At 47.4% G+C, this 26,158-nt stretch overlaps 2 protein-coding genes, 1 non-coding gene and 1 pseudogene across 9 annotated transcripts; 2 read left to right on the top strand and 2 right to left on the bottom strand.

Annotated features, from left to right (window-relative positions):
- Nucleotides 1-12,406: 12,406 nt before the first annotated feature.
- Nucleotides 12,407-12,526, top strand: LOC125517689. Its single transcript, XR_007287737.1, has one exon. It is a non-coding gene; the product is annotated as a U5 spliceosomal RNA (small nuclear RNA).
- Nucleotides 12,527-18,012: 5,486 nt separating this feature from the next.
- Nucleotides 18,013-22,031, top strand: LOC125516176 (4-hydroxyphenylpyruvate dioxygenase). 2 transcript variants are annotated; one of them, XM_048681660.1, is made up of 2 exons: nucleotides 18,013-19,194; nucleotides 21,830-22,031. In XM_048681660.1, the coding sequence occupies exons 1-2, from the start codon at nucleotides 18,080-18,082 to the stop codon at nucleotides 22,014-22,016; spliced, it is 1,302 nt and encodes a 433-aa protein (XP_048537617.1). In that variant the 5' UTR covers nucleotides 18,013-18,079; the 3' UTR covers nucleotides 22,017-22,031. The 2 variants fall into 2 exon arrangements, with proteins under 2 accessions (XP_048537617.1, XP_048537616.1); XM_048681659.1 differs by lacking the exon at nucleotides 21,830-22,031 and adding an exon at nucleotides 19,594-20,049 and having other exon boundaries at nucleotides 18,015-19,194.
- On the bottom strand, nucleotides 19,954-25,901 carry LOC125516177 (urease accessory protein F-like). Of its 6 annotated transcripts, none has more exons than XR_007287262.1 (5): nucleotides 25,749-25,901; nucleotides 25,592-25,657; nucleotides 24,651-25,491; nucleotides 24,028-24,215; nucleotides 19,954-20,808 (listed from the first exon to the last, which is right to left on the bottom strand). XR_007287262.1 is itself a non-coding variant. In XM_048681661.1 (2 exons), the coding sequence occupies exon 2, from the start codon at nucleotides 25,429-25,431 to the stop codon at nucleotides 24,658-24,660; it is 774 nt and encodes a 257-aa protein (XP_048537618.1). In that variant the 5' UTR covers nucleotides 25,432-25,491; nucleotides 25,749-25,901; the 3' UTR covers nucleotides 24,403-24,657. The 6 variants fall into 6 exon arrangements, 1 of the variants encoding a protein (XP_048537618.1); XR_007287264.1 differs by having other exon boundaries at nucleotides 24,651-25,467; XR_007287260.1 differs by lacking the exon at nucleotides 25,592-25,657.
- Nucleotides 20,818-21,823, bottom strand: LOC125516178 (annotated as a pseudogene).
- Nucleotides 25,902-26,158: the final 257 nt, after the last annotated feature.

Here is a 26,158-nt window from a genome sequence, read left to right as displayed (position 1 = left end):
GTCTTGCATGGATTTTTCTTCCCCAAAATAATATATATTCCAAAAAAAATCTCCGTCTGTTTTTATCCCGTTTGGACTCCGTTTGATATGGATATTCTGCGAAACAAAAAACATGCAACAAACAGGAACTGGCACTGGGCACTGGATCAATATGTTAGTCCCAAAAATAGTATAAAAAGTTGCCAAAAGTATATGAAAGTTCTAGAATATTGGCATGGAACAATCAAAAATTATAGATACAACGGAGACGTATCAGCATCCCCAAGCTTAATTCCTGCTCGTCCTCGAGTAGGTAAATGATAAAAAAGATAATTTTTGATGTGGAATGCTACCTAGCATAATCTTGATCATGTAATCTAATCATGGCATGAATATTAAGATACGAGTGATTCAAAGCAATAGTCTATCATTTTACATAAAAATAATAATACTTCAAGCCTACTAATAAAGCAGTCATATCTTTTCAAAATAACATGGCCAAAGCAAGTTATCCCTACAAAATCATATAGTCAGGCTATGCTCCATCTTCACCACACAAAATATTCACATCATGCACAACCCCGATGACAAGCCAAGCAATTGTTTCATACTTTTGACGTTATCAAACCTTTTCAACTTTCACGCAATACATGAGCGCGAGCCATGGACAGAGCACTATAGGTGGAATAGAATATGATGGTGGAGAAGACAAAAAGGAGAAGATAGTCTCACATCAACTAGGCGTATCAACGGGCTATGGTGATGCCCATCAATAGATATCAATGTGAGTGAGTAGGGATTGCCATGCAACGGATGCACTAGAGCTATAAGTGTATGAAAGCTCCAACTGAAACTAAGTGGGTGTGCATACAACTTGCTTGCTTATGAAGACCTCGGGCATTTGAGGAAGCCCATCATCGGAATATACAAGCCAAGTTCTATAATGAAAATTCCCACTAGTATATGAAAGTGATAACTCAAGAGACTCTCTATATGAAGAACATGGTGCTACTTTGAAGCACAAGTGTGGAAAAAGGATAGTAGCACCGCCCCTTCTCTCTTTTTCTCTCATTTTTTTTTGTTTTTATTTTTTTTGGTGGGCTTCTTTGGCCTCTTTTTTTGTAAAGTCCGGAGTCTCATCCCGACTTATGGGGGAACCATAGTCTCCATCATCCTTTCCTCACTGGGGCAATGCTCTAATAATGATGATCATCACACTTGTATTTACTTACAACTCGATGTCTAGAACAAAGATATGAATCTATATGAATGCCTCCGGCGGTGTACCGGGATGTGCAATGATCTAGCATAGCAATGACATCAAAAGACGGACAAGCCATGAAAACATCATGCTAGCTATCTTACGATCATGCAAAGCAATATGACAATGAATGCTCAAGTCATGTATATGATGATGATGGAAGTTACATGGCAATATATCTCGTAATGGCTAAGGAAATGCCATGATAGGTAGGTATGGTGGCTGTTTTGAGGAAGATATATGGTGGGTTTAAGGTACCGGCGAAAGTTGCGCGATACTAGAGAGGCTAGCAATGGTGGAAGGGTGAGAGTGCGTATAATCCATGGACTCAACATTAGTCATAAAGAACTCACATACTTATTGCAAAAATCTATTAGTCATCGAAACAAAGTACTACGCGCATGCTCCTAGGGGGATAGATTGGTAGGAAAAGACCATCGCTCGTCCCCGACCGCCACTCATAAGGAAGACAATCAATAAATAAATCATGCTCCGACTTTGTTACATAACGGTTCACCATACGTGCATGCTACGGGAATCACAAACCTCAACACAAGTATTTCTACAATCCACAACTACCCACTAGCATGACTCTAATATCACCATCTTTATATCGCAAAACTATTGCAAGGAATCAAACATATCATATTCAGTGATCTACAAGTTTTATGTAGGATTTTATGACTAACCATGTGAATGACCAATTCCTGTCATCTCTCTAAATAGATATAAGTGAAGGAAGAGAGTTTAATTATTTCTACAAAAGATATGCCCACACTCTAACAAATATAAGTGAAGCAAAAGAGCATTCTACAAATGACGGTTTTCTATGTAAAGAGAAACAGGCAATCCAAACTTCAAATGATATAAGTGAAGCACATGAAGCATTCTATAAAGCCATACTCAGAAGATATAAGTGAAGTGCAATGAGCATTCTATAAATCAACCAAGGATTGTCTCATACCAGCATGGTGCATAAAAGAAAAGTGAAAACTAAATGCAAAATACGCTCCAAGTTTGCACATATCGCATGAACGAAACGAATCCGAAAACATACCGATACTTGTTGAAGAAAGAGGGGATGCCTTCCGGGGCATCCCCAAGATTAGACGCTTGAGTCTCCTTGAATATTTACTTGGGTTGCCTTGGGCATCCCCAAGCTTGAGCTCTTGCCTCTCTTCCTTCTTCTCACATCAAGATCTTCTCGATCATCGAACACGTCATCCACACAAAACTTCAACAGAAAACTCGGTAAGATCCGTTAGTATAATGAAGCAAATCACTACTATAAGTACTGTTGCAAACCAATTCATATTTTGTTTTTGCATTGTGTCTACTGTAATATAACTTTTTCATGGCTTAATCCACTTATATGAATCGATAGTTTCATCAAAACAAGCAAACTATGCATCAAAAACAGAATCTGTCTAAAACAGAACAGTCTGTAATAATATGAACATTCACCATACTTATGATACTTGAAAAATTCTACCAAAATTAGAAATAAGAAAAAATTATAATAGGAAGACAGTGCAAAAAGAATCAGAACCATTTGACGTTCCAACAAAAAATGTAAAATCGTGCACTACAGCCAAAGTTTCTGTCCCGCACCGTACAAACCATCAAGCAAATGTAAACATCCTAAAGGCAAACCTTGGCACATTATTTTTATAATACAATGTAATTGTACAAGGGGATAATTATTTTTATTGAAAAGTTTGTGTAATCAAGATTCACAAAGTTTCCATGAGTATGAACAAAGTTCAAGGCTAGCTCCCACTTCAACAATGCTTGTCTTTCTCACTTTCGCTTTCCTTTTTGAAAAAGTTTTGGGTTCCCCTCTTTATTTTTGTTGTTTTAAAACTATATAAAATCACTCAACAGAAATAAATGACTCTCTAAAACTTCCGGGTTGTCTCCCTGGCAGCACTTTCTTTAAAGCCATTAAGCTAGGCATATAGTGCTCAAGTAATGGATCCACCCGGATCCCAAGGTATATCAAAGCCAATTTTAATTAACAATGATTTATAATTTAGTGGTGAGCACAAGGTAACATATATCATGTAATGACGAAGTCTAACTCTCTTCCTATGCATCGGCATGTCATAAAAGAACAATTCATGCACACAAAGTAAAGGCCAATGCATAGTATAAACAGTTTCTTGCAATTTTATCATATTGGAAACATAGAGAGGTGGAGATATAGTTCCTCTCTCATAATAATTGCAAGTAGGAGCAGAAAGCACATGCATATTATATTCATCAAAATCATCATGTGCAGCGGTAAAAGGCAACCCATCAATATATTCCTTAATAAGAGCAAACTTCTCCGATATAGTGTAGTTTGGAGAATTCAAGAAGATAATAGGACTATCATGTGTGGGTGCAATAGCAACAATTTCATGTTTAATATAAGGAACTATAGCAAGTTCATCTCCATAAGCATAATTCATATTGGCATCTTGGCCACAAGCATAGCAAGCATCATCAAAAAGGGATATTTCAAAAGAATCAACGGTATCATAACAATCATCCTCCGGTAAGCACGAAGGGAAATTAAACAATGTATGAGTTGAAGAGTTACTCTCATTAGAAGGTGGGCACGGGTAGCTAATCCGCTCTTCCTCTTTTTGTTCTTCGCTCTCCTCCTCATCTTTTTCATCCAATGAGCTCACAGTTTCATCAATTTCTTCTTCCATAGACTCCTGCAAAATATTACTCTCTTCTTGGACAGCGGAGACTTTCTCAATAAGCGCATTAATATAGGAATTATATTCATAATTATCATAGCAATATTTTAAGATAGCTAAATTTTCAGGCCTATAAACATCATCATCATCATCATAAGCTTCATGCTTTTCAAACAAAGATTCAATTTCATAAGCACCCTTAAAAGCAACAAATTCTTCTATTTGTTCCACATCATAGTAATCATATATACCATTAGCATAAGAAGCTAAGGTTTCATTATCATTAAATTCACTTGAAAAGGGAAGGTGTGGAGCCTTCACCTTAGAGCAACAAGTATAATCATATCTCAAGCATAGTTGCCTAACATACCAATTCAATATATGAATTTGATCCCATAATAGTTTCCCTTTTTGTGTCAAGCGGTAGTCCCTAAAGTATTCACGTTGATCCAACGTTACTCCCATTACATAATTGAATGGGGTTTTCTTAGTATTATTAAAGTAGTACATAATATTTTTCACATAACCAGCATCAAGGGTTTTAGGAGGTTCCCCATCTCCATGAGTAGCAAGTACACCTATTTTTTTGGTATTTCGTGTTCCATATCCATAACTAAAGATAGAGAACAACTAAGAACACCAAATAAAAATTACCTAGTGATAAAGCAAACAAGCACACACGATAATATTCACCCCACGCTATTGCTCCCCGGCAACGGCGCCAGAAAAAGGTCTTGATAACCCACAAGTATAGGGGATCGCAACAGTTTTAGATAAGTAAGAGTGCCGAACCCAACGAGGAGCTAAAGGTAGAACAAATATTCCCTCAAGTTCTATCGACCACCGATACAACTCTACGCACGCTTGACGTTCGCTTTACCTAGAACAAGTATGAAACTAGAAGTACTTTGTAGGTGTTGTTGGATAGGTTTGCAAGATAATAAAGAGTACGTAAATAAAAGGTAGGGGCTGTTTAGATAAAGAAACAATAAAGTAAATATAGCGAGTGTGGAAAAGTGGTGGTAGGAGTTGCGAAATTCTCCCTAAGCAATTGACTACTTTACTAGACCGATAGCAAGTATTATGTGGGAGAGGCCACTGCTAGGATGTCATCCCTGACTTGGAATTCTATGCACTTATGATTGGAACTATTAGCAAGCGTCCGCAACTACTAACGTTCATTAAGGTAAAACCCAACCATAGCATTAAGATATATTGGTCCCCCTTCAATCCCGTATGCATCAATTTCTATGCTAGGTTGAAGCTTCTGTCACTCTTGCCCTCCAATACATAGTCCTATCAACATACAACTAACCCTAGGGTGTGATCCACGCGCGCAATCATATGATGGGCACCAAAGGACAGCAGCATAACCACAAGCAAATTAAATCAATCATAGCAATTCATCAACCACCGATAGGACAACGAAAATCTACTCAGACATCATAGGATGGCAACACATCATTGGATAATAATATGAAGCATAAAGCACCATGTTCAAGTAGAGGGTACAACGGGTTGTGGGAGAGTGGACTGCTGTAGATAGAGGGGGGAAGGTGATGGAGATGTTGGTGAAGATGGCAGAGGTGTTGGTGTAGATCACGGTGATGATGATGATGGCCACGACAGCGTTCCGGTGCCACCGGAAGAGAAGGGGAGAGGGGGCCCCTTCATCTTCTTCTTCCTTGACCTCCTCCCTAGATGGGAGAAGGGTTTCCCCTCTAGTCCTTGGCCTACATGGCATGGGAGGGGCGAGAGCCCCTCCGAGATTGGATCTGTCTCTCTGTCTCTCTCTGTTTCTTCGTTCCCAGATTCTTCCCTTTCACCGTTTCTTATATTCCCGGAGATCCGTAACTCCGATTGGGCTGAAATTTTAACACGATCTCTATCCGGATATTAGCTTTCTTGCGGCGAAAGAAGGGCATCAACCGCCTTACGGGTGGCCCACGAGGGTCAGGGGCGCGCCCAGGTGGCACGCGCGCCCCCCTGCCTCGTGGCCACCTCGGGCACCGTCCCGCGTGGATTTTTCTTCCCAAAAATCATACATATTCCAAAAAAATCTCCGTCAGTTTTTATCCCGTTTGGACTCTGTTTGATATGGATATTCTGCGAAACAAAAAACATGCAACAAACAGGAACTGGCACTGGGCACTGGATGAATATGTTAGTCGCAAAAATAGTATAAAAAGTTGGCAAAAGTATATGAAAGTTGTAGAATATTGGCATGGAACAATCAAAAAATATAGATACGACAAAGACGTATAAGCCTACCTCTCTAGGTGGCTGTCGCCGCACCCGCGAGCTCGCCGTCGTCGCCCGCATCGCCGTCACGGCCATAGCCGCTATGGCCTGCCACTGAGCACGTGGTCGTGCTTGGTGCATCGCCACGGAGCCACCCACGCTCGCTGACCGCCCCGTCGTGCACCGCAGCCCCGCGCCCGTGTTTGCCCAAAGCCGCCGTCGCTTCTGCTCATCGTCAGCGATGCTCAGGACCTCCCTCGCTCTAGCCACTTGCACCGCTCGACGCGGCGCCTCGCCCGCGTCCGAACGCCATTGCCCGCTTGCCTCCCCAAGCCCGGCAGCCCCGAGCCCACGTTTGACCGAACTCCGACGACCACCGCGGTGCGCGCCGCCGTCGTTTTAGTGCGCTTCCGGCCGGGCCAGTACCATCACACGATGCGCCGCTCCGCGCTCGCTTGATCCCGCCCTTCCGTGCTCGATTTGGTGGCCGGAGGACGAATTCCGACTACCTCCCGAGTCGCGCCGCCGTTGGAATGGTCGCCAGCGGCGAAACCCCGCCGCCGCCGATGCGGCACACCTGGGGCCCGCCCCTGGGTCATTGCTAGTGGGGCCCTTGGCCCCCAGTTCACCTGGTCAACTATGCTGACTGGGCTGCCCAGTGAGACTGACTTGTGGGCCCCACTAGTTTAAAACGTTTAAAAATAAATAAATATGCTAATTAAAATCTGTTACTTAATTAGTAATTAGTTAGTCTCTCACACCAGGGGCCCACCCCTCTAATTAGCATGTTAGTTTAGTTTAAATTACTGTTAGACTAACAGAGGATGACATGTGGGTCCCACTGGACCCACATGTCAGGTTTGACCTTGTCAGCCGCTCTGTTGACTGCTGACATCATTAGCACGTCATGCCGACGTCATATTTTCTTCTGTTAATTTAATTAATTCCAAAAAACGATTAAAACTTTGAAAATTCGTAGAAATTAAACCGTAACTCCGATGAAAATGTTTTCTATATCAAAGTCGCTCAGAAAAATCCCACGAATTCGAATGCGCGGTCCTTTCACCTGTCACATGCCCTTAGGATGATGAACATGGAACCGTCCCCTCTTTCTCATTTGTCCGAAATTCATCTAACGCTGGGGATTCATCCTCGGATGTTTATCCCCTCCGTCTGCAATGTGTAGTACTACGTTAGGACAACCCTAGCTCTGCCTGTCGTCATGTAATGCTTAGTGATGCATCTGTTTGCTCTGTATTTACTGTTTCTTCCCCCTCTTCTCTCCGGTAGACCCCGAGACCGCTGCTGATGCCCCTGTGATCGACTACGTCGACGACGACACTTCTTATTTTTCAGCAGAGCTTCCAGGCAAGCAAACCCTCCTTGAGCATTCCGATATCACCCATTTCTTTCCCTCTCATGCTTGCATTAGAACTGCAACTGCTTTCTGTATGATCCTACTCTAATGCATAGCATGTTTTTGTAACCTGCTTTCATACCTTACCTGCTTATTCTAAATTGCTTAGTATAGGTTGGTTAGAGATCCATCAGTGACCCCCACCTTGTCCCAGTTGCCCCGCTTTATGTTCGATGACTCGATCAACGTGATCGACGTCCAGGCCCCGACACCGCACATCACCCCCCTAGTTGAACGACTCTGCAGAGTTACCATCGAGTGTCGAGGGTGGAACCTCATACATCACTCCTAATGAGACCTCTGTAATGTAGTTATTCGGTCGTGGTCATCAAGGGTGATTTCCTCCTTAACCAATTCCGATACGGCTCTGTCGTGAAACCCCTCAAGTGTGAACCTCGAGGGTGGATCCTCTTACGTTCACCTTGATGATTACATCGAGTGGAACTCACCAGGGGGTGATTCCTCGGGTTTTCCCCTTGATGTTTGGACACACGGATACTTGGACTTTACAACTGTTACTTGGAAAGACGGGTCGGCCCTGAGGGGTACCCGCGCGAGCTTAATAGCGAGTGATGTGGAGGGAGTCAGGTGACCTGGAACGTGCCCGCGAGATACTTACAAGGCGTGGCCGGGCATTCTTAGCCCTTGCCACAAGTACTCGAGACGGGGCGACAGGGTCACATCTTTCGTGAGTCTCTGCTTGTTACCGCGTGCTCCTAATCAACTATGACTTGGATATTTGATCCAAGGGGCCTCTAGCCTGGTAGCACTAACCATCACGTGGGCATTGTATGGGCGTTCTACGTCGTATGCATCAACCGAAGCTTAATCGATGTCAGCGACTAAGCGGCGCGCGTCGGGTTGGACTGCGTAAGCTCCTGCCTTGTTTAAGGAGGTAGCTAGGTCTGCTCACCGGCCGCGTACGCAACGTGCAGGAGTTCCCGGGGAGATGGCCCATGACCCCTGGGGGCATAGGTTTAGTCTGGCGTGCTGACCTCTCTATTAAGCCTAGGTCGGATTGCGGCGTATTGTTTGGCCGAGGCCGGGCATGACCCAGGAAAGTGTGTCAGGCCGGAGTTAATCGAGCATGATGGGTAAGTTGGTGCACCCCTGTAGGGAATAAAACATCTATCGATAGCCTGTCCTACGGTAACAGACACTTGGAGTTGTATCCCGATCGATACAACTAGAACTGGATACTTGAGATGAGAAATGGTTTGGGATGAGAAATGGATAGTATGGCTCTAGGATTGCTTTCTCGCTGGTAGTCGAGAAAGGATCTATGGCCGAGGTTGATAACACTGCTACTACTTTACATTATGTTGATCTGTACTCTTCTATATGCTGCAAGATGCTTGAATATGCTAGTCTTCGATAGGCTAGGCTTTCCCCTTCTCTTCTGGCATTCTGCAGTTTAGTCCATAGATACAACCCATTCGTTTGATACCGATGCATACTTGGTTTAGATCTGATGTAAGTCTTGCGAGTACTTTGGATGAGTACTCACGGCTGCTTTGCTACCTCTTTCCCCATACCCGATTGTTGCGACCAGATGACGGATCCCAGGAGCCAGACGACACCACTGAAGACTACTGCTACCCCGAGGGTGCCTACTACTATGTGACGGCCGCTGACGACTTGGAGTAGTTAGGAGGCTCCCAGGCAGGAGGCCTTGCCTTTTTGATCGTTGTTATTTTTGTGCTAGCCTTCTTAAGGCAAACTTGTTTAACTTATGTCTGTACTCAGATATTGTTGCTTCCGCTAACTCTTGTGTATTCGAGCTTATGTATTCGAGCCCTCAAGGCCCCTGACTTATAATATAAAGCTTGTATTATTTTAATTTGTGTCTAGAGTTGTGTTGTGATATCTTCCCGTGAGTCCTTGATCTTGATCGTACACTTTTGCATGTATGATTAGTGTATGATTGAATCGAGGGCGTCACAACCAGCGGCCCTGTACGGCCCATCTTCACCAGCAAACACTCAAGACCCTCACGAGGGGCCAAGCCTCGCGAGGCGGATGACGCAAGACCTCCTTAGGGGCAGCTTCACCAGGCAGGCTCGCGAGGGGCGGAGAGATCAAGGCAAGGGACATCTCCAACGCAAACCCTTAAACCGCCCGCATCCATCCGGACCGTGCGGTTCAGACATGTTTTGTCATCCAACACGGTCATGTATTCGTCTGCGGGTCAGTTCGGACATCCTTTTTCTCGCAAACTGGAGGCAAACTCGGGGCGAGAGGGAGGCTTTATGGGAGTCCGGACACCGGGCACGTAGGACTCCGACACCCTAGACCCACTGAAATCCCCCTCTCGGTCCCCTTTTCTTCCAGTCCACCCCTGCCCCCTCCTTTCATTCGCACTGTCGTTGTCCGTCGCCGCCGTTGTACCTATTTGGCTACCGCCCAGACATCCCGGATGTCCGCAGACCCCACGCACGAGACTGTTGGCCTTGGACTACGTTGTTGTCTACCCAGAAATTCCTCCACAACTAGGTATCCTTCACATCCCTATTGACGTTGTCCATGGCGGACACCGTGCCTAGCAGGTGTTCAGTCATATGCCATTGAGTTTTTTAACTTCTTTTTTGTTTTCTAGAGAAGCACGATGGCGGGGTACTCAATGTACATGGATGAGTTATTGTGCGGTGTGTGGTTGCCCTTTTTTTGATGACTTTGGTGGCATGAACAAGGGCCCAGCCTTTTGGCAAATCTTGCATGCTTCGTTTCATGAGAGAAAGAACTTCGCGATATACAACATGCACGTCATCCATGCACGCAATGTGAAGTCGCTAATGCATCGGTGGAACACCATCTGCGACTTCGTCATGAAGATTTTGTGGTGCGATTCACCAAGTGGAGACAAAGGTGGCCATTGGGCTCGTCAACTGTTGAGATCGTAAGTGTTGCTTCCTGTTATGCTACATGTTGGTTTATTCATTCATTCACTCAATATTGATATACACGTTGTATAGCATGCACGCGTGGATGAATTATGCAATTTTCTATAATTACTTTGAGTGTTGGCTTGGTTTTGTAAAGCGGACAAAATATGTTTGTTTTATGTAAATTATGTCTGAACTTTGTTGAATTTGATCGTGTTTGATGAAATTCTTCAGGCTTGTTATAATGCGGGTTGAAATGAACGTGGGCATGCTTGGATGACTTACTCCCGTATCAGTGTCTACGAACTGGTCCCAACCGGTCCGCGGGCGAATGCGGTGTCCGATTTGAGGGTTGACGTTGCAAATGCCCTAAGTCTTAGCTTCGGGTTCTTATTTACATTTTTTGGGGTACTTTGTGTGGTGTGCAAAAAAAATGATATCTTAATGCTAGCATCTTGGACCTTCGGGTCCCCCCATTCTTAAAGAAAAATATAAACCTCAGAATTATTATTATAATATGGCAAACCTCACAGTATTTCCAGATTTTTTTAAAATCGTTTCTAGCTGTCCTCGGCCATAGACCACTAAGCAAACAATATCACAGTCGTCACTAGCTCGAATTCCCACACCGCCAAACACCAAAAGATGAATTTCACCCGCCACCACTAAACCCCACGCCCACGTGGTGCCATCTCGTCTCTCTATTACCCCCCACTTCTCCCGTAACTGATAACCTCAAGCCACTACCACACACAGTCAAGAAGCAAACAGACACCATGCCGCCCACCCCACCACCCTCGCAGCTACCGGCTTCCGCCGCCGCCATGATGCCGAAGAACGCATGATTTGAACATTTTTCAAATACATATTAGCATTTTTTTCAAATACAAGTTTGGAACATGTCTTTATAATACATGTTAAACATTTTTCAAATACACACTGAAACATTATTTGAATGACACCAAATATTCTTTTAAATACAGAAACTTTTTTTACATTGTATAACATTTGTTTAAATTCGATGAACCTATTTTTGGAAAGTGATCATTTTCAAATGTAACATACATTTTTTCAAATGGTACAAAACATTTTTTAAAATACATGAGCATATTTTTACATTGTATAAACATGAACATTCTTTTTTAAACATGTGGACATTTCTTTAAATGTCACAAACATTTTCTGAATGGTACAAAACATTTTACTAAATCACAGCAACATTTTTAGAAAATGTCACAAACATCTTATCGTAACGTGTGAACATTTTTTATAAATTCCGCATGCATTTCTTTAAATGCTATTAGTATTTTTTGAATTATGCGAATATTTTTTTAAATTATATAAACATCTTTCAACGCATGATAAACATTTTTAAATTAATATTTATTTTTCATTTATAAATATAATAAAGTAATTTTTTTTGAGAAAGGCTTGCTAGGCCTTTATTGATTAGCTAAAATGTTCGCAGGGATTACAACTGGATCAAGGGGAGTATCCAACCACAAATGCCTCCCTACCGCGAGAGAGAAACACCATACCTAGCAAACCTATGAGCTTCATAATTTGCAGCTCGAGGTTCAAAATTGTGCTGGAGAGCAAGCGCTCGTCCCACGCTGGGCCGTCCCGTTTTGGGTGCGCCTGAGGCGAGCGCCACGTTCAGCTCGCAGCAAGCGAGAAATAGCAGCGGCCAGCCCATCTATACGTGCAAGACCAGCCCAGGACCGTGATCAATGCAAGAAGTCCAACTGAACTAAACCGAAGTGGGCCAAACGTCCAATCTAGAAGCTTAACATGGGCCGCGCTTATAGAACTGAAATTGCCATTAGGCTTCCTAAAAATTGAGCACAGGTATTAGTCCCACCTCGCTTGCTCGGTGGAGTTGAGCCCACTCTAATCGCTACTTATAGAACGTGAGCTGTAGTGTTGGAGCTCAGGCAGCTGCGTGGCGAGCACAAAGCGAACTATTCTTTCGCCTTTTACTAAAGAATACCGTGTGCACGCCACATCAAGCAGCATACACCTATTTTTGAAGGGTTCTCTTCCTTTACTGGAGGGTCCCACAATTCAGTTTAACAAAATTTGGTTCAACCACACATCAGCTACTAATTACTCCCTTCGTTTCTAAATACTTGTCTTTCTAGACATTTCAACAAGTGACTATATACGGAGCAAAATGAGTGAATCTACACTCTAAAATATATCTACGTACATCCGTATGTAGTAGTCATTTTAGGAACGGAGGGAGTATTTCTGAAGTAGTTGCATTGGATCCCTCCCATTGACATCTGTATGGCCCAGCGGCGTCAATCTGAAGCTTTGCACGCGTCTCAAACTTTTGGTGTAGTTCAGTTGGCCTTCAACTGAACAATTATATATGTTGGTTCCTTATTTGTTTGCCTTTGTTTTCTGAAGATGTTTGATTCTGAGCAGCAGACGTACATGAGCAAGTCGCATGGATTTTAGCCTGCTACGCACCTATGATATGAAGACCCCTCAAAAAGAAAAAAACCTACGATATGAAGACAAAATTACAGCCAAAAGCCCTTATCTGCACGCCACGAAAACCGCCGCAAAGCAAAGCGTTGGAGGCAACCAGACATGCCATGCTGCCGTTATAATTACCTTCAGCTCAGCTGGATGGCGATCCCAAGTTGCGTGCACAAATGGCGCTCCGGTTTGGCGGGATGGGAAGAGGAGAAATCGAGACTGTATGAGCGGAGAGGGAGAGAAAAAGGAAAGAACAACCAAGGGTTCAGAGGGAAGAAGAGTACGAGTCAAACAAGAGATTTCGAAGCACGGCTCGGATGCATCATGCATGCATATCCTCTGGCTCTGGCCCATACGTAGCTCGACGATAGATCAGGCCGATGACTGGGTTCGGACGCCGAAGGACAAGCCGGAAACGCTACTGCTGCTCTTGAGATTGAGAAGAGGAGCAGTGCTGCACGCTCAGATCTCCTTTGTATGGTGCACGGTACACGTACTTTGATTTTCGTTACTTTCAATCAACGAGCTGTTTACTTCTTATTTTTACAGTAAAAATGCAGCTGTTTACCTAGCCACGTGAAATGGGCCGTCTACGTCCTTGTCATGCCTACCCGTTTTAAGGCAGCACACAAAAGATCACGCCTAGCACGCAACATCGTCGTTTTATTTCCCCCACGATGCGTAAAACAACATGCAATTGTGTGTGTGCGCGCGAGACACAACAAATCCCCCTCGTCGCAGCAAAATTATTGAGAAAAAACTCACCACACGTACATGTTAGCCAACGCTCGCAGCACCATCAAAAAACTCGCAACATGGACACAACATTTCCCTCAGCCACCTCAGAGTCATTGCATCATGTCACCCATGCATTTGCAGCAGAAGACACACAAGATTGCAGCACCTAGAAGCAAAATTTGCAGCATCAAAGATCTATTTTTAGAAGGAGAGAGGGATTGGTGAAATAGTCGTTGTATTGCTTGAGCCTCATGGGCATATATATAAGAGTACATGATCTACTTAGAGTACAAGGTAAGCCAGAATATTTCCTAGTCTAACCTATGTTTCCTAATACAATCACGTTACTCAACACCCCCCCCGCAGTCACAATGATAGCGATGCATACGGTGAGACTGGAGAAGAATCCGAAGGCAAGCCAACGGACACCCCCCACAGATAGTACCGTTTGGTGCGGTTGTGGGGGGTAGCCGAGAGCGTGGGTGGTGGAGCCGTGGTCGAGGTAGCCATGCGATGAATGTCGTGGTCGATGTCGAGTCGGGGTGGCCGGTGTCAAGGAAGTCGCCGTGGAGCCGCGGGCGCAAGAGGGCGCTGAGTTAGCATGGGCGCAGTGGTGTCGAAGTAGGGGTGCGCCGGGAAGAAAATGTTGTTGATGACGCGTCGCAGCGGGTTTGCCAAATCCGGGGACACATCGTGGACGAAGGCACGCACCGGTGTTGTCAGCACCGGGCATGCGTAGACGGACGAAGACGAAGTTGACGAAGCGCCGAGCAGGCTTGCCAGGCCCGGGGTCACGTCATGGATGAAGGCACGCATCGGTGTTGCCAGCACCGGGCATGCGTAGACGAGGGACCTGCACGAGCTGTACGCCATGTCGGAGAAGTCAGAGGGGCCAGCAGAGAAGAACTCGACGACGATTGCGGCGTTCATCGGCGCGGTGCCGATGTCACCAACGATGGTCGGAGTAGACGAAGTGGTCGGGGTAGATGACGGCGACGCTGGCGACGGGCTGGTGCTAGACGAAGACGAACGGGGTGGACGGGCAGCGGCGGCAGCTACGGAGGTAGCCGCGGCGGCGGCCAAAGAAGAGCGGCGGCGGCGGTCTGACGGCGGCGGCGGCTAGGTTAGAAGTGCGGCGGCGGTGCTCGAAGTAGGCGAACAATCCTGACAGCGTGACGAAGACCGGCGCGGATGGTGGCGTTCCAGCGCCAAGGAAGACGGCGCGACGCATACCACGGGAGGTCGACGCGCGGTGACGGCGGAGCGGACCGCGGGCCGCGGCGCTACGGCCCGAAGGGGCGACGCAGCGGCGGCAGGCGGGTCAGGGCGATGGCGGGAAGACCTCGGGACGGCGGCGGGGACCGCGCGCCGCGACGTTGCTGCCCGAAGGGGCGACGCAACGGCGGTGCGCGAGTTGGTGCAGCCGCGGGGACGGCCTCGGGGCGGCGGCGTGGATCGCGTATCGCGGCACTACAGCCCGAAGGGGCGACGCAGCGGCGACGCACGAGTCGATGCAGCCGCGAGGAGAACCATGGGGCGGCGGCGCTGCAGCCCGACGGGGCGACGCAGTGGCAGCCCGATGCTCGATCGGTAGAGAGGCGCGCTGAACTCGGGGACGATCTTCACGGGACCTGTGGAGGCGCGCATAGCCGACGGGCCAGGTCGGTCGCGCGGCGTAGATGAGGCGGATCGCGGCGGCGAGCGGGTGATCAAGCCGATCGCGTGCGAGGTCAGGGACGCCGCTCGGTGGAGGCGTGGTGGCGGCGGAGTCCGAAATGAAGCCGGCGACCACGGACGCCGTGGGATGTCGCGGACGAGCTTGTTAGCACCGGCACCCGGGATGCCAAAGCAGCGCCGGCGCCCGGGCAACGAGGCCCGAGCAACCAACAGGGCAGCGGCGTCCGAGTTGAGGCAGCTGACGAGCCGGACGTAGCCGTCCCGACGCAGCCGAAAACAAGGCCGTCGAGGTAGACCGCCGGGCCGCTGTGTAGACGCGGCGGAGGCGAGTGACGTGGATCGATGGGCGGGCCGGCACGCGAGCGACGGCTATGATTGGCCGTCGCATGGCGGGAGGCCGCCGGGTCGGGGCGATGCAGGTGTCCCGGTCGAAGCAGGATGGTGACGGCCGGCGCAGGGCGACGGGCGAACCGACACGAGGACGGCGGCTGGCCCTGACGGGCCGCCTCAACGCGCGTGGCCGCCGGGTCGGAGGAGAGGCCGACTGATCACGCCGGGGTCGGAGTAGAGGCGTACGGGGTCGACGACGACGGCGGGCAACGCAAACCGATCAAGATTAGATCGAAAAACCAAAAAGAAAAACGCCAATCAAAGCGATCGGTAAGAGAGCGAAAAAAATCCGAAGCAAGGGCTCGGGAAAAAGACTCTCTAGGGCAGCCGGTCAACACGACCGGCGGATGAACCCTAGGTACGGGTGGCGCGGCCCCCGCCGGCGGTCGTGGAGGCCGACCGCCTCAGGGCGGCGCGTGGGTGCGGAAACGACGGCGGCTAGGGTTTAGGATCGACTTGCGATAGATACCATGTTAGAAGGAGAAAGGGATTGGTGAAATAGTCGTTGTATTGCTTAGCCTCATGGGCATATATATAAGAGTACATGATCTACTTGAAGTACAAGGCAAGTCAGAATATTTCCTAATTTAACCTATGTTTCCTAATACAATCACGTTACTCAACATCTATATATGTAGAAACATCAATAATATAAAAAAAATCCATAAATTAGTTACCTACTTTCTACGTCCGAAAAACTTGTCCCAAGCTTATTTCTCAAATGGATGTATCTAGCACTAACTTGATACTAAATACATCCATTTGAGGAACAAACTTTTTCGGAGGAAGGGAGTATTCCCTAGTAGACCCAATGCCTCCGCTAGAGCTTGGTAGCAAGACCTCGAGCTCCAGGGCAACGAATCCATGGTGTTTTGTGTATGAGGCGTTGGTGGAAGAAGGCAGTACGAGAGTTGGACGAGCTCGGGGAGGGGATGTGAGTGGGGGGGGGGGGGGGGGGGGGGGGGGGGGGGGGGGGGGGGGGGGGGGGGGGGGGGAGGGGTTGTATGGTCGTTTGATTGTTCATGAAAGAACAAAGAATTCTTTTCATGAGGTTAGAGTTGATGGAAACTTTCCTATGAAATCCAATACAAATGAATCTTAATCAATGTTTTCTATGAATCAGAATATAGCAAATCAAACAAGGCACTTATGAAAAACTCCTAAGAATTGTAATTGTTTATTCTATGAAAAATCCTTTGGACAAATAGAGGAAAAACTAGAGAGAATATTCTTTTGAACACGCGAAGGGACCCGAAGGTGCCAGAGCTGGCATTATAACAACAAAAGCATCACAACACTGCAAAGAGGACCCCGAAAAAAGGAATTACAAGCAAGCCCTCCCATTTTACATTAAAAACAAAGACACATCGAGTCTTCAATCTGCTGGCGACCTCGCGCGAAGATGCTTTGGCCACCATCTTCGGACACAAAACATGTCATCGTAGGGCAATGAAAGAAGGCCCTCCCTTCCGGAGGCTAAACAAGGGTGCGTCAGAGATTGTCGACAAACCCACCTAAGTCAAGTGTTCCGTCCTAGCCATCCAAACCGCTCACTGAAGAAAATCCATTGTTTGATCCTCAGCCCCGACAACAAAGGTCGATATGGAGAGGTAAATGAAGATGACGAGTGAGCACCGATGCCTGTAAAAATTCCCCAAACTTTCTCGCCCTTTCCACCACCGCATCAACAAAGGGAGAAGGAAGAAGCAACTCCAATGATCTTCAGATCCGAAACCAAACGAGCTTATCATGAAACTGTCGCCAGATCCACCTTCGTCAACTTCCATCCACCATGGGCAAGAAATAGGAAGATGAGGGCTTCCACCACACGCCGCCCCCGAGCAACGGTGGCAAGCTTCTCCACAACATATCACCAGCCGCCTCAGCGACATCTACCCGAGACCCGTCCTCCTCTCTTATCCCAACTTCGGCCGACGAGGCCGTCGGAGGAGTAGAGGAAACAAAAACCAAGATCAACTCTAAAAATCAGGAGGGAGGGGAGAGAAAAAGAAAGATGAAATGACCACTACTACTAGCTAGAGAGAATATGAACCTGGCAATATTTTTAGCTGAACTTTTTTTTTGCAATAATAATATTTCTAGCTGTACTTGGATGTACCTTACCCTGGGCCAGTCAGCAAACCCATCACACTAGCTCGAGCCCCCACACCACCAAACGCCAAAAGACAAATCCCACCCGCCACCACTAAACCCCAAGGCCCACGTGGCGTCATCTGCTCCCTTTATTACCCCCACTTCTCCCGTAACTGATAACCCGGAGCCACTACCACACGCAGCCAAGAAGCGAACACACACCATGCCGCCCACCCCCACCACCCCCGCAGCCACCGGCGCCGCCGCGGTGACGCCGGAGCACGCGCGGCCGCGCCGAATGGTCCGCTTCAACCCGCGCAGCGACCGCTTCCACACGCTCGCCTTCCACCACGTCGAGTTCTGGTGCGCGGACGCCGCCTCCGCCGCCGGCCGCTTCGCCTTCGCGCTCGGCGCGCCGCTCGCCGCCAGGTCCGACCTCTCCACGGGGAACTCCGTGCACGCCTCCCAGCTGCTCCGCTCGGGCAACCTCGCCTTCCTCTTCACGGCCCCCTACGCCAACGGCTGCGACGCCGCCACCGCCTCCCTGCCCTCCTTCTCCGCCGACGCCGCGCGCCAGTTCTCCGCGGACCACGGCCTCGCGGTGCGCTCCATAGCGCTGCGCGTCGCGGACGCCGCCGAGGCCTTCCGCGCCAGCGTCGACGGGGGCGCGCGCCCGGCCTTCAGCCCTGTGGACCTCGGCCGCGGCTTCGGCTTCGCGGAGGTCGAGCTCTACGGCGACGTCGTGCTCCGCTTCGTCAGCCACCCGGACGGCACGGACGTGCCCTTCTTGCCGGGGTTCGAGGGCGTGAGCAACCCAGACGCCGTGGACTACGGCCTGACGCGGTTCGACCACGTCGTCGGCAACGTCCCGGAGCTTGCCCCCGCCGCGGCCTACGTCGCCGGGTTCACGGGGTTCCACGAGTTCGCCGAGTTCACGACGGAGGACGTGGGCACGGCCGAGAGCGGGCTCAACTCGATGGTGCTCGCCAACAACTCGGAGGGCGTGCTGCTGCCGCTCAACGAGCCGGTGCACGGCACCAAGCGCCGGAGCCAGATACAGACGTTCCTGGAACACCACGGCGGCTCGGGCGTGCAGCACATCGCGGTGGCCAGCAGCGACGTGCTCAGGACGCTCAGGGAGATGCGTGCGCGCTCCGCCATGGGCGGCTTCGACTTCCTGCCACCCCCGCTGCCGAAGTACTACGAAGGCGTGCGGCGCATCGCCGGGGATGTGCTCTCGGAGGCGCAGATCAAGGAATGCCAGGAGCTGGGGGTGCTCGTCGACAGGGACGACCAAGGGGTGTTGCTACAAATCTTCACCAAGCCAGTAGGGGACAGGTAAAAACACAACCTTTTTCCACTTTGACTTTGGGTTCTAAATTACATGATGCACGTGTAATGCTGCACAAAAGTATCAAATGTTACCGTCAGAACACAGAGTTGAACTCCATGCATGATGCACCTTTATGAAGATTGCGAGAACTAAAAGGGGAATAAAATCTTGTTCAAACCAAAAAGGGGGAATAAAGCTCCCTGTGCATAGTGGAAAACCAACGTATATTCCCAATTTGGGCCATAGATTAGCATAGGCAGCTATCTGCACAAGATTAGGTTCAGGAGGTAGTATCAGTTATGCTAATTCAGTAATGTGAGGTTCAGTGCTCTAATACATTCTAGCTGCATCTTTTCTCTGCTCCCTGTGGTTCCAAATCTAACTGCATCAGCTATTATGTTCAGGCCGACGTTGTTCCTGGAGATGATCCAGAGGATCGGGTGCATGGAGAAGGACGAGAGAGGGGAAGAGTACCAGAAGGGTGGCTGCGGCGGGTTCGGCAAAGGCAACTTCTCCGAGCTGTTCAAGTCCATTGAAGATTACGAGAAGTCCCTTGAAGCCAAGCAATCTGCTGCAGTTCAGGGATCATAGGATAGAAGCTGGAGCTGGAGGAGCTGATCCAGTACTTTGTATCAGGTCTCATGGAGCAAAAGAAAATGATGTTGTTTGTAAGATGCGGCGCGCAATTATGTCCGATGTTATAATTGGTGAAGCTGAAGACTGATGTATCCTATGTATGATGGGTGTAATAGATGGTAGAGGGGGCTCGGCTCACACATGAACAAAATGTACTGTTGGCATTGTTGTATAATCTTGCTTGCAAGTAAAATAAAGAAGAACCGATTTTGAGTTCTGCATCACACGGTGCGTGCGTAAGGTATCAAATCTTGGTTTTGGTCATACGAGCCATATGATAGTGAAGGTCATGATGCATCTTTATAAAGATTGTGACAACTTAAAGGGGAATAAAGCTCCTTGAATAGTAAAAGGCCAAAGAATCCAACTTTATTTTGGTTCAGCAGATAGTACTACTAGTATTTATGCTATAATTCAGTAACTTGAGGTTCAGTGCCCTACTGACTTAGGACAGCATCTTTGCTATGTTTATCTAGTCTCTGTGATCCAAATCTAACTGCATCAGCTATTATATTATGTTCAGGCCAACCTTGTTCTTGGAGAGATCCAAAGGATCAGGTCCATGGAGGACGAGACTGGGCAAGAGTACCAGAATGGTAGCTGCGGTGGGTTTGGCAAGGTCAACTTCTCCGAGCTGTTGAGATCTACTTCCTCTGTAAACAAATGTATTTAAACTGCCAGAATGTCTTACATTTGTTACAGTGAGTGTATGCTATGCTAAGAAAGCATTCACACATGAACATAATATGGGACACAGAATTATAATTGTTGTATTTGGTGAAGCTAAAGATAGATGTATCCTATGTATGATGAGTGTAATAGATTGTTGTACAATCTTGCCTGCAAATATAGAATCGTACTGGGCATCTGTCCTCGGGGTGCTTGCAATCTTCTGATGCCATTTTTCTTTAGGAAAAGCCAGTAGTTCTCTACTCTCCGGGGTAAAACTGTGAGCAGAAGTACACCAAATTACATTCAGCAACCTGAAAGAAGCAGAGAAAAAACATAACAAGGTCATCTAAACAAAATGGACCAGTGAAATCTCTGATCTATTTTAACATCTCCTTGTTACAGGAATCAACTGCTTAATTGCTCATCATGTCCCTGTTACTGTAGGAGACATCAATCATGTGAATGTTCAATTGCAATGCACAAAGTCATCGATCAATCATATGCCATGTTATAAAAGATGCTTTATACAAAGTAACATGTATCTCTCTATGAACCCGTTAACTGATTTTTTTCAGAAAATAAGGAGATGTGTTTCAATGGCATCCTACATCAGAATAATATGAAGGCATGAATTATACATGTACCATGAATTTGAGCCCTCTGTTGTGTATGCTTGAAGACATTGTACAACATGAGAGACGGAAATATATGGAAGCGAAACTCATTGTCAGGAGCAAAACAGCCTAGACCATGGCAGCCCTGCAACGTGTCAAACAGCGACGCAGTCTGTGATGCTTCAGAGACATCACGGTCCCTCCACTTCTGCAGCTTCTTCTCAGCATCTGGCGTAACCTGGTGCTGCAGCACCAAAGCAGCAAGCGGTCCGATCAAATTGAACATCGTCGCCAAGGAGATCACATCCCTCATTGTCACAAACATGTAAGCCCTGGGTGTTGTCTCACTGTCAAATCCAACCAGCCCGCATATCAACCCGAACGTCGGTGCATGGTGAAACGACACGTTCGTGGAACAGAGAAATGTCCTTCGGAGATCCTGCAGCGACTGGATCTCAGTGAAGACGGACGCAGCCACCCTCAACAGAGCCGAGCCTTGCGACGTGAACGCCTTCCTGCCTACCTCGTTTGTCAACGTAGCATCCAGCAGCTGATCTAGCCTGATCCACGCCGCGGCATCAGGAGATCTACTGGCGCAGTACACAAATAGAAGCAGCAGGCTTACAATGTTCTCCAAGACCTGGATTATAAATTCAAGCTGCTTCTTTGCTCTACTCCCCGTGATTCCAAATCTAACTGCATCAACTATTATGTTCAGGCCAACGTTGTTCCTGGAGATGATCCAAAGGATCGGGTGCATGGAGAAGGACGAGAGAGGGGAAGAGTACCAGAAGGGTGGCTGTGGACGGCTCGGCAAAGGCAACTTCTCTGAGCTGTTCAAATCCATAGAGGATTACGAGAAGTCCCTTGAAGCCAAGCAATCTGCTGCAGTTCAGGGATCATAGGATAGAAGCTGGAGCTGGAGAACTAATCCAGTACTGTGTATCATGGTCTCATGGAACAAAAGAAAACAGTGTTGCTTGTGATATGCGACGCGCAATTATATCAATGTTATAGTTGGTGAAGCTGAAGACATATGTATCCTATTTATCATGAGTGTAACAGATGGAAGAGGGGGCTCACACATCAACAAAATGTACTGTTGGCACTGTTCTACAATCTTGCTTGGAAGTAAAATAAGAAGAATTGGTTTTGAGTTCTAAACCACATGTTGCATGTGTATGGTGCGTAAAGGTATCAAACCTTGGTTTTGGCACACGAGCCATATGGCAGTGAATGCCATGAATCCAACTGAAACTTTTTTTGGTGCATTCGCATGATGCATCTTTATAAAGATCCTGAGTTCCTGACAACTTTTAAGGGGAATATAGATCCTGACAACTTCACAATTCGTTGCATGGTGCACAACATATTATCATAGACAGTTATCTAAATAAGTTTGGGTTCGATAGATAGTACTAGTATTTCATCGTTCAGTAGCTTGAGGTTCAGTGCCCACCTGACTTCAGGCAGCATCTTCGCTAACTTTATCTACTCTCTGTGATTCCAAATCTTTATCTACTATGTTCAGGCCAACCTGATTCTTGGAGATGATCAAAGGATCGGGTGCATGGAGAAGGGAGAGATTGGGCAAGAGTATCAGAATGGTGGCTGCGGCGGGTTTAGCAAGGGCATCTTCTCCGAGCGGTTCAGATCTATTGAGGAGCATGAAAAATCCCTTGAAGCCAAGCAATCCGTTGCTGCATCACAGGATAGAATCTGGAGCTCAAGCAACTTATCTAGTACTTTGTGTTGTGGAGCAAAAGAGAACAATGTTCTCTGTAATATGAGATGATCCAAAGGATCGGGTGCATGGAGAAGGACGAGAGGAAGGTACCAGAAGGGTGGCTGTGGCGGGTTCTGCAAAGGGAACTTCTCTGAGCTGTTCAAGTCCATTGAGGATTATGAGAAGTCCCTTGAAGCCAAGCAATCTGCTGCAGATCAGGGATCATAGGATAGAAGCTGGAGCTGGAGAAGCTGATCCAGTACTTTGTATCATGGTCTCATGGAGCAAAAGAAAACAATGTTGTTTGTGATATGCGACGGGCAATTATATCCGTGTTATAATTAGCGAAGCTGAAGACATGCGTATCCTATATATCATCAGTGTAACAGATGGAAGAAGGGCTCACACATGAACAAAATGTACTGTTGGCATTGCTGTACAATCTTGCTTGCAAGTAAAATAAGAGAAGAACTTATTTTGAGTTCTACATCACATGGTGCATCTGTATGGTGCATAAAGGTATCAAACCTTGGTTATACTGAATGCCGTGAATCCAACTGAAACTCTTTTTAGTGCATCCATGCATGATGCATCTTTATGAAAATCGTGAGCTTTAAAGGGGAATAAAGCTGCTTGCATAGGGCCACGTATCCAACTTCACAATTCGTGGCATGGTGTACTGTATTTTAGCATAGAGCCATACACAGTTATTTGAAAAAAATCGATTCAGAAGATAGTGCTAGTATTTATGCCATAATTCAGTAACTTGAGGTTCAGTGACCTACTGACTTCAGATTGCATCCTTGCTATCTTTTATCTACTCTATGTGATTCCAAATCTAACTGCATCAGCTACTCTATGGAGATGATCCAAAGGATCAGGTGCATGGGGAAGGACGGGACCGGGCAAGAGTACCAGAAGAGTGGCTGAGGCAGGATTGGCAAGGGCAACTTCTCTGAGCTGTTCAGATCTATTGAGTACCAGAAATCCCTTGAAGCCAAGCATTCTGCTGTTGCATTTAGGATAGAATCTGGAGCTGGAGCAACAGATCCAGTACTTTGTATCATGGAGCAAAAGAAAACAATGTTTGTAATATGCGATGCACAATTAGATCAATGTTATAACTGGTGAAGCTGAAGACAGATGTATCATATGTATCATGAGTGTAAGAGATGGTAGAGAGGGCTCACATGAACATAATGTACTATTGGCATTTTTGTACAATCTTGCTTGCAAGTAAAATAAAGAATTATACTGGGCATCTTTCCTCAGGATGCTTGTAATCTTCTGATGCCATTGTTGTTTAGTAAAGCCAGGGGTCCTGTACTTCTCTGAGGTAAAACCATGAGCAGAACTACACCAAATTGCATTCAGCAACCTGAAAGAAGCAGAGGAATATCAGAATAAGGTTATCCAGACATATAACTGGGTGTATCGTGCATCATGCTGTCCACAAAATGGACCTGGGAAATGTCTGATCTATTTAAACATCTCCTTGTTACAGGATAATTGAATAAACTGCTCAATTGCTTATCATGTCCTTGTTAGGAGAACACTCAAGTGAATGTTCAATTGCAGTGCACAAAACCATCGATCAACCATATGCCATGTTACAAAAGATGCTTTATACAGAGTAACATACATCTCTCTATGAACCAGTTAACTTATTTTCCCAGGAGATAAGGAGATATGTTTCAATACATCAGAATAATACAAAAGCACACATGGTACAGGTATCATGAAGTTGAGCCCTCTGTTGTGTATGCTTGGAGACATTGTACAACAAAAGAGATGGGAAGATATGGAAGTGAACCTCACTATTAGGAGCAAAACAGCCTAGAGAACATGTAAGCATGGCAGCCTTGCAATGCGTCAAGCAGCGGCGCAGTCTGTGATGCTTCAGAGACATCACGGTCCCTCCACTTTTGCAGCATCTTCTCGGCATCTGGCGCAACCTGGTGCTGCAGAACCGAAGCAGCTAGCGGTCCGATCAAATTGAGCCTCGTCGCGGCAGAGATCACATCCCTCATTGCCACAAACATGTAAGCGCGTTGTGTTGTCTCGCTATCAAATCCAACCAGCCCACATATCAACCCGAATATCGGGGCATGGTGAAAGGACACGCTCGTGGAACCGAGAAATGTCCGTCGGAGATCCTGCAGCGACTGGATCTCAGTGAAGACAGACGCGGCCACCCTCAACAGAGCCGAGCCTTGGGATGTGGATGCCTTCCTGCCGACCTCGTTCGTCAATGTAGCGTCCAGCAGCTGATCTAGCTTGACCCATGCCGCGGCGTCAGGAGACCTACTGGCGCAGTACACAAATGGAAGCAGCAGGCTTCCAATGTTGTCCACGACCTGGATGAGGAACAGCCTCAGGTCTTCCTGGTTGTTCACTATGCGCGATTGCATAGCTGCTTCCAGGCCGTAGGAGTGTGCGAAACCGCCTGTGGGGAGAATGGAATCCAGTAGCTGCCACTGGCTCCAGAACAGTTGCTGATTCATACTAGACGCCATGGCAGGCACTTGACTGATCGCAGAATCTTCTGTGTCGTCCAATCTCATTTTCTTCAAAGCCGAGTGATCCCGCTCCATATGTATCAAGATGAGCCGATGGGCCAATCTTCAGTACTGAGAAATGAGAAGAGCAAACTCCTGTAAACCATAGAGAACAGCATAAGATCCCCAAAACGCAGGAAATTTTACACGCAAAAATATCATCCCGAATTCCCGATCCTGATTCTTTCCATCTCACATGCGATGAATTCTTCAAACTAGTCGTTCAAAGGTCCAAACAAGATGAAGCTCCCGGACTGGCATTCTGCCGAACACGCCGAGGGCGTCGATCAGACGCTGGAACGCTGGGTGTTTCGCCTACAGAATTGAAGAGGGGAGCGGAATTAGGCGCATACCTTCCAGCGTCGACGCGCCGGGGAACGAACTCCGCGAGGTGGGTAGCTTTATGCTTGCGGCGATGAACTCCGCTCAGGCACTCGTCGAACACTCGGCGATCGCTTCGGCGGGGATGGATGAGGCAGTTTGAGAGAGAGGCCAGGGGTCAACGAGACAAGGAGGAACTCTCGTGGGCCTTCTGTTTCGCTTGTATTTGCGTCCATATCAAGATTTGGCCCACAGCTGCTAAACTTCTCCGGCCCACCCCCACTTCTACGGCGCTCGCTGCGTCGAGTTGTCGAGGCTTCGCACAGAGAGGCGAGCGACTAGCGATCAAGATGGGCCGGCCCAGTTAGGAGATAGCGCTGGCGCTACAGCTTCCGGTTTTGGGAACCTTCTGGAGGGTTCCTGAACGGTTTTGGGAACCTTC

This window comes from Triticum urartu, chromosome 6 (assembly GCF_003073215.2).
Source record: "Triticum urartu cultivar G1812 chromosome 6, Tu2.1, whole genome shotgun sequence".
Classification (NCBI taxonomy): Eukaryota; Viridiplantae; Streptophyta; class Magnoliopsida; order Poales; family Poaceae; genus Triticum; species Triticum urartu.
This window is presented reverse-complemented; position numbering and strand designations above follow the sequence as displayed.

What these genes read in the sequence shown, in the direction of transcription:
- LOC125516177 (XM_048681661.1), bottom strand. Translation starts at nt 25,431, where the DNA reads ATGGAGCGGGATCACTCGGCTTTGAAGAAAATGAGATTGGACGACACA.
- LOC125516176 (XM_048681660.1), top strand. Translation starts at nt 18,080, where the DNA reads ATGCCGCCCACCCCCACCACCCCCGCAGCCACCGGCGCCGCCGCGGTG. An exon ending in ACCAAGCCAGTAGGGGACAG is followed by an intron (nt 19,195 to 21,829) that starts GTAAAAACACAA and finishes TATTATGTTCAG; the next exon opens with GCCAACGTTGTTCCTGGAGA.